Below are 9080 nucleotides of genomic sequence, written 5' to 3' on the forward strand. Positions count from 1 at the left end.
TTGATAACAAAATAGAAATGTGATTTTATGTTCTCTTGAGTAATGATGTATCCTGTGAAAGTTATTTAAAACTTAAATTATATGAAAGAGGTATAAAATTTTACAAAATAAGTTATTAAAAAATTAAAAATAGTCATTCATTTAGTAATTCATAGTGATTAATCATTACCATAACTGATAAGCGGCATTAGCAATAACAGTATCTGTAACATACCACAATACCTACATAACACAGATTCAAAATATCCTAGCAAAAACGAAAAACAAATTTCAACTAACATTTTACAAAAAATAGAGTATTGTAAGTTGAGAGCAATAATTTTGTTACTAACCTATTTTTGAAGAAATGGTGATTCCCAAGTACTTCGTCTTTATTATGGGGACGAAACAAGTGAGAAAAGTTTCAAACTTCAGTTACACCGATAACTAATGGCGGATCTTGAAAAGAAATTTTAGGAAGTCCANTCCAAATCAATTTTTTTCAAAAAATATTGAAGATCAATAAGAAATATAAAATGACAAATTTAAAATATAATAAGACTTTTTTTTATTTGATATTATGATACCAATTACTATATTGTGTAACATATTAAAGATAGTAATGATATAAAAAAAATTAAAATATTAGACTTATTTTAATAAATACTTATATATATATAGTTTATCTATTTTATAATTTAGTTGAAAAATAATTTTGTTTTATAAAACATTGAAATTAATAAAATAGTATGAAATAATTTATTTGTATTATTTATTATTTGATAGTTGAATTTTATTTAATTCATGATACTTTAAAATAATAAAATTACCTTTTTATTATAAACATAAAAATTAAAAATAAAAAAACAAAAATTTGTTGACCTTAAAAAGTAAAAAGAAAAGAGTATATATAAACACACAAAAAGGAGAATATGCTTGTAGTAAATTTTGAACCCAAGACTAATAGCTTGTGGAAAACTTACAATAACAAATGTAATAACCAATTGAACAATTTATATCAAACAAAATAAATGGTTAAAGTTTTATTTTTATAAAATATTTTGGGGATCATGGTCATGAAACTCCGTGACAACAATGATTTTTTATTGACTAGATATATAGGAGAGAGGAGGAAGAGGAGGAAGAAGAAGGGTCAATTGAGATTTTCACTTTTAAAATGGTTAACGTTTGAATTTTTGTTTAACCTCCTTTTCATGTCACACGACGTCGTTTCTCAATATTTTCGACATCAAGAGTTAAACAACGTCATTTAAATAGTGTCAGGTGTCAATTAAAATTGTACGGTCAACTTTTCAGTGAAAAAAAATAACGAAAAAATCAAATTGAAGCGCGAGTCAAAATTTTAAGGTACAATTAGAGTCAATTGAAAATTTAAGAATTAAATTAAATTGAAAATCAAATTTTAAAGAACATTTTAAATATTAATTCGATCAATATATTGTATTTTTTAACTTCAAAGACCAGATACAATTGAAAAGTCGATGATCATTTCATTTAATTTGATTTAAAATAAATTGAAATAGAAAATATTGTACTTGAAATCAATTATATAAAATAAAAATTGGTATAATATTTTGATTTTTTTTAATTTATTTACCATACAATCCCACCACTAATAATTACCATTGTCCCCGATAATAATCGAACCACCAATGAACCTCAACTACCTCTGTATGTTTTCAAACAATTAATTTAATGATTTATTTTTTATGTGTATATAATATTTTTGTATATTTTAAATAGAGAAAATTTAGGAGGCCAGTTTTTTTATTAAAATTGAATCAGCATTTAACCAATAAAAGAAAAATGAGTAATCTATACTATTAGATAAAATTTTACACTATTAAAAATATTAATAATAATTATTTAATGACTATAAATCATAAAATTTAGTGGTCTTCTAACATCCTCTTCTAAATATACTGTAACGAATTCTTTTAAGATTGTGGTAATAAAAAAATCTTTGATTATTGCTGTATCATTAATTAGTAGTTTAGTGCTCATTGTTAAGCACAAAGCAACGAGAACTTCGAAAAAGGGAATCGCATGGTTTTCATCAGCTTAACTTTTTGTGTAGTACTTATTTAAAAGTTTATTTTGGGGGATCAACATTTATTTTAAAGTTTAATCCCCTAAGCCCGCGACGTAGATGGTGAACAAACTCAGAAGTAAAAACTAAGAAAGTGTTATAACTTATAAGATATATACTCGGCAATCTACCTAATTAAATAAATTCTGTGAATTATTTACCTGAATACATAAAATAAAAATCTCTTACGTGCATGTGCAATTTTAATTTTATGTAAATCGTGGGAGCTAACTATGGTTTCTATTTTGTATGTAAATCATTGAAGGCTACAAGGTTTTATGTTAAAAAAAGGTTGGGCATAATTCGTGGCGACCTATCAAGGATTATGAAGGAAAAAGCTTAGGCATAAACCGTGGTTGCCTTACACGACCGGATTATACCGTATCTGGAGACCGCGGGCTTGTATCATTCGGCTAGGCTGAACAGTCACTGGTTCAGGATTGATGAGCCTCTACTTAGCGCATTTATTGAGCGGTGACGTCCTAAGACCCACACCTTCCATATGCCCTTGGGGGAGTGCACTATCACGTTGCAAGATGTGGCATATCAGCTGGGTTTGCCGATCGATGGAGAGCCTGTTAGTGGGTGCCTGACTGAGTTTGAGAATCTAATGGAAAACGGAAGACCGACATGGGTGTAGTTTCGCGAGTTGTTTGGGGAGTTACCTCCGCAGAGTAAAGTCAAGCAGATGACAGTGTGCTACACATGGTTTCATGAGAGGTTCCGGGTTCTCCCAACAGATGCTAGTGAGGAGACTTTGCGTATATACGCGCGTGCTTATATTCTGATGTTGTTGTCCTCTCAGCTGTTTGCGGACAAGAACGCAAACCAGGTCCACCTTCGCTGGTTGCCTTATTTGGCATCGTTGGATGAGTTGGGCAGATATAGCTGGGACTCGGCGGCACTGGCCTGGTTGTATAGATGTCTTTGTCGTGGGACAAACAGAAACATTGTTAACTTGGCCGGGCCACTACAGCTTCTATAGTCTTGGATTTTCTGGAGGTTTTCCACTTTGAGGCCTAGTGGGTTTGATGGATTCAGGTTTCCGCTTGCATCCAGGTACATTTTAATATTTTTGGTTTATAAGTTGTTCAACATCATGTTTTGTTGTTGGTTATGACATGATTTCAATGAAAATTATAGGTGGGCTACATATCTACCGAGAAACGATGTAGGGGATCAAAGAGTGGTGTCTGCATGTCTTTATTTGGATCGATTGCGTGTCCACAATGTGAGTCATGTAGTTATTACTCTTACTTGGACTATTTTATGTTAAATCTTATGGTCTTACCTAAGTTTAACCTTTTCGATACAGTTTGTGTGGGAGCCTTATTCTTCTGCCGAGGTTGCTTCTATTATTCATCCGGAGATACTAGTTGACTCATCGACCTCACCCCCAAGTCGAATAGGAGAGGTCTTCAAGACAGTAACAGTCCCAGGCATGGTCGACTGTACCCCTAGCATCCAACGTGGCAACTCCGTGTACGACTCTTTCCAATCTCCATAGATCTATGCCACTGCCTTCTGTTTGGCCATCCAAACCTTCCTGTAACTAGGCCTGAAACCGTAATCGGCTTCTGTAGCTTGTTGCAAGACCTTTATGGTAACCGCAGCATCTGCCCTAACCAAGGGAAGAATCCTCGCACAGATAACGTGGAAATCCAACTGACGGTGATCGCTGGAAATGGAGGTTGCCAAGCAAGTGTGTGGCCCGTTGTACCTCATAACCTCCCAAGTGCCCTTTCGTGCACGCAGCGCTACACGAATCAACCAAGTACAACCCTTTCCGAACTCCTTGCATTTTCTATGATACTTCAGATGGTCTGATTCGATGACTCTGTACTGAACACTTCAACGGATGTTGTAGTCCTTCACACTCAAAACAGCCTCATCTTTATTCTGAAATGATTGCCCAATCTGAAATTCTGTAGAAGAGCCCCCAACTGTAGGACCACCGTCTGTCTGTTGACCCAGAGCCTCCAAGTTAAGAGTGGAGAAGTGTGGAGGGTACTGCTGGGTGCCAGAACTTGAATGCCCATGCTTTGTATGTGGATTGACACCTGTGTCATCATCGCTGTCCCCAATGATATCAACAGGCTCATGGTCAGAGTCATGGTCACACATTGCATTCTCTACTTGATCAGGTTCTCCAAAGCCTTGCGCATCATGGATCAAGCCACCACTGGTGCCCACCACATATGCCTGCCCATAGACCCCTGGATTCTCCAAAGGTACAGAACCAACAACCTCCGTTCGATCTAAATCAGCCGCAAATGAGGGAGATCCGACCAGCAGAATAGATGGTCTTACCACAGGCATCGAACTAGACGCACCTCCCGCGGCAGTCGAGCTATGAACTGGAGCTAATGCCCCAAAACTATCGACACCAACCTCCAACTTTGCGAACAACTCGTGTATTCTGACCTCCGGAAAACTCCTAACACAATGAAACAGAACCCTAGTATCTTCATCAGCCACTAGCACAAAGGTATCATACTTAACACCGGTCGAGACAACTGCTATGAAAATCTTGTAGAATAGCTTCTTCACCCACTTGCTACCAAATACCCCAAGCTTCTGCAAGATGCTGTTCTTCAAATCTGACAAAGTGCTTGATGAACTGATGAAAACACTCAGTGGTTCTCTGTCAGTGAACTTCACACCATATTTTTTGCTTCTTTGGATTTTTCCAGAGCAATGCACTAAGACAAGAGTACTCTCTTCCTCACTTACCATTGTGACAATAATCTCTTCACCAGCTTGAATCTTACTCACATATATATAGATTTTCCCTCCTCATAAACCGTTGCAGCTAACAAAAGTTTATGCCCACTCAAACTTCTTCATAAACCGTTGCTGCTTATCATGTTTTATGTGCATTTTCCTACCTTAATAAACTGTGGTAGCTTGCCGCAGTTTATGACAAATTTCATTTATAAGTAAACTGTGCCTAGTAGCAACGGTTTATGTATTACATTAAAACCGTGGTTGGCTCTTACGATTTACATAAAGATAAAATTGCACATATACGTAACAGGTTTTTGTTTTGTGTATATAAGTAAAGGATTCACTTATTTTATTTAATTAGGTAGATTATCCATATATATTTGTATATGTCTGCTGAAATTATAAAAATTCAGAGGAAAGGCAACAGTGGTCAAGAAACTTTTAAATGAAGAGTTTCTTAATAAGTTGTTTTCATTTTTAAAGTTTATATTATATTTTATTACTAGTATATATTTTTAATTACCAGTTTCTTAACAAATACTCTGTTTGTTCCAAAATAATACGACCAAAGATTAAATAAAACACAGATTACTTTATAAATGAATATTGATAATATGTAAAATTATCCTTAAATAAATAAACATGTATAGTTAATAATTCTTGCATTTGTCGCAATTAAATTAAGAGTATTATATATTCAAAAATTAATTAATATCATCTTGATGTTAAAAATAGAAAGTAATTTTAAAATATTAATTTCTTTTTGGACAAATATTTTAAAACTTATTGAAATAGTTTATTAACCGTAGATAAGAAAAATAAAAGAAAAAGGACGTGAAAACTAGTTTCATATTAAATTTATATATGGCCATTTACAAATGATGAAATGAAGTGTGGCATTAGTATGATATCAGTACTAAAAAATAAAGATTAAGAATAACTATGGAGAAAGAACAAAAATTAACCAATAATCAGTTAATGTAGATTTTGAATATATGATTTTATATTTGGCTGTATAATTTTAAAATTTTTTTATTTAGATTAATATTGATGTACTAACAATTAGGGATGGCAAAAATTTCTCAAAACGCACACATATGTAAAGACTGTCTTAAAAATCTATTTATGGAAATTTTTTTTCGTAGGGACGGAAATAGGAAAGAAATTCTTCTGAGACAAGCACTCGAGTGGGGATCTTCGTCCTATCTCCATTGATCTTCGAATTTATGTGAAGCACTTTAATTATTGTCCTTAATTATTTATTTATGCTATAGGTTTTCTTAGTCATTTTACATACCATATATATAAACCTTAATCCTAATTTCATGTGTCTTTCTTTCTCACCTCAACAACCCTCTCCACTTAGTAGCCACTGTCACTTTGTCGATCAACCACTCTCCTCGCTCACTACACCCTCCCCCAAACAGGTGGCTCCCTCTCCATGTTTTGCTCTGCAAGCATTACTCCTTCTTTCTCTATTTTGTTGTGTCACTCATTCGTTCTCTATTCTGCTGTGTCCCTTCTCCTTAGTTCTAGTTTATTGTCGTTACTCCCTTTCCTCAGTAGTGTTCTAATTCATTACTGCTACTCGTTGCATCTCCAGTCTTGCCGCACATCCAGTGTCTTAGTTCATCGCCACTGTTTGCTACGCCTCCAATGGTCTTGTCGCTGCTTGCTGTGTCTCCATTCTCACTGTTGCTCGATACGCCTCTAGTCTCGTCACACTTATATAGAATTATTAAGGAAAGATATAAGAATGGGACATGCGGCAACTGTGCAAAACACGGGGAATGGGGATGGGATGAAATTCCCTATGGTTGGAATTGGGAACAAGGGTAAGGAGAATATCAGGGTTTAAGGACGGGAATAGGGAGGCATCATCCGCCCCTTTCCCATCTTATTGACATCTGTCTTTACAATGTAAAAAATTCTCAACGGTCATCGTCCAATCAAATTTATGCGTTTAGACCATTTTTTAAGTAGTACAGTAAATTTGTAATTTAGTTACTTTTATTGATATGACAATTCATGATTATTTATTTATATAAAATTTTTTTATGCTGGAATAACATGAAATTTCTTTTATATATGCAAAATTTTTGTTGACTAATTATTTACAGATTTTGTTATATTTTTAGTAGGAAAAAATTAGATTGGTGCACGCACTTGAATCATTAAGCTCTATTAAATAATACTCTCTTTTTGTTTCCTTCAAAAAATATAATATTATGCCTTTAAATCTTAAGCTTTACTAGTGACTAGTAAATACTAAATAGTAACTAATTGATAATTATGGTTTTATCCTTGCTAATGGTACACTTTCCAATAAATAATTATAGTGTAGGACACAAGAAGATATTTGTTTCCATGAATCATGATTTATTTCATGCTTGTGGTTTAAGATTTTTTTTTTTGAAACAAAAAGCTCAACATAACAAGGTGGAGCAACAATACTAAGAGTACTGGATAGAAAAAATAAAATTAATTCCAAGTTATTTCCAGCAATACCATCAACAACCCGAATGGTCAAATATCACTCCACTCTTTGTAACTCTAATTGACCTGTTGACTACTTCCGTAACACCTGTTTCTTGATTCCTGAAGATTCTGACATTCCTTTCTAGCCAAGTACTCCAAATGATAGCAAAAAATCAATCAATCACCTGTTATGTTCTTCCTTTCTTACATGTGCACCTATTCAACTCTCAAAATATTTCTTAATTGTTCCTGGAATAGACTATGGTTTATCAAACAACTAAGCACACTGTACCTACCAAGTAAACTCACAATCAATAAACAAGTGGTAATCATTCTGAGTATTCTGATTACATCGAACATAAATAATATCATTTTGATCAATAACGCCAAATCTACTTAATCTCTCTTTAGTATTGACTCTGTCTACTATCACAAACCAGGTAGATAACTCAATTTGTGGTGGTACCAAGTCCCTCCAAATAGAAAAAGTAAAACTGTAACTTGTAATATCCTCTGGTAATAGTTTAGCAACCTACACAAAGGAGTTAGTAGAATAAACACCTGATTTATCAAACCTCGAGTTTGCTCCAAAAGAAATACCAATATATTTAACTAGTAACGAAGTTTTTTTATACCCCCAACAATCTACACATCCTTCGTGATCACTCCTGCCACAATTTATCGAAGTCAAACTAGATTTATCAAAATTAATGCTCAGACCAGACATCATCTTAAAGCACCACAATAGTCACTTGTAGTTCTTGATAGATATCTCTTCCTGAGGGAAAAAGAGTATGGTATCGTCTGCGAATTACAGATGAGACAGCACAACATTGTCCCGCCCAACCATCAGAGGAGCAATCCTACCATGTCTAACTGTCTCTTCTACCATCCTATGGAGGACATCAACAATAAGAACAAAAAGGAATGGAGAAAGAGGATCGCCCTGTCTTAAGTCTCGTTTCATCTTAAAAGATCTAGATGGCAAACCATTTATCAGAATTGATATTGATGCTGTGCATACACATTACTTAATCTACCCTCTCCATTTTTACCCAAATCCCATCTTCTAAAGTACAATATCCACAAAGCTCCACTTCATTCTATCATAGGATTTTTGGAACTCTAACTTAATTATCATCGAGCTCTTCTTTTTTGTCTTTAGCCACTGCACAGTTTCACACGCAATCAGAGCCTCGTCATGAATCTTCCTTTCCGTCACAAAAGCACTCTGAGTCTCTCTAACCAATCCTGTCATTACCCTCCTTATTCTCCAAACTAACACCTTTGATAAGACCTTATACACACAACCTACCATGCTAACCGGCTGAAGATCCTTAATGTCTTTAGCTCCAATAAAATTTGGAGCCAAAGCCACCCATGTAACATTAGAATCCCTTGGTAGTTTAGCAGACTGAAAGAAATCCTTGACAGTTGTAGTGAATTCTGACCCAACACTTTTTAATGAAGTTCATATTGTATCCATCACAACCAGGAGCTTTAAACAACTCACAGTCCCATACTGCATCCTTTATCTCTTCAATCAATGGCAGCCTCTCCAATTCTACAGCCTTTTCTTTCTGAATCTGATTAACTAGTCCATCACGAAAACCTATCAACGACGACACTTCCTGATGATACAAGTTCTTGTAAAAGTCTCAAAGAGCAATCTTAATCGTGGCTTGATTCCTCACCAATCTTCCATTTATCACTAAAGCATCAATCTGATTGCTTCTTCTTCTTTTTCTTCTTACTAAGGCTAAGTTACGGAAATATCTAGAGTTCT

At 34.4% G+C, this 9080-nt stretch overlaps 1 protein-coding gene across 1 annotated transcript; it reads right to left on the minus strand.

Annotated features, from left to right (window-relative positions):
* Positions 1-3940: 3940 nt before the first annotated feature.
* On the minus strand, positions 3941-4825 carry LOC107474909 (uncharacterized). The gene has a single exon (XM_016094555.1). The coding sequence runs from the start codon at positions 4823-4825 to the stop codon at positions 3941-3943; it is 885 nt and encodes a 294-aa protein (XP_015950041.1).
* Positions 4826-9080: the final 4255 nt, after the last annotated feature.

The sequence above is a fragment of the Arachis duranensis genome, chromosome 2 (assembly GCF_000817695.3).
Source record: "Arachis duranensis cultivar V14167 chromosome 2, aradu.V14167.gnm2.J7QH, whole genome shotgun sequence".
Taxonomy (NCBI): Eukaryota; Viridiplantae; Streptophyta; class Magnoliopsida; order Fabales; family Fabaceae; genus Arachis; species Arachis duranensis.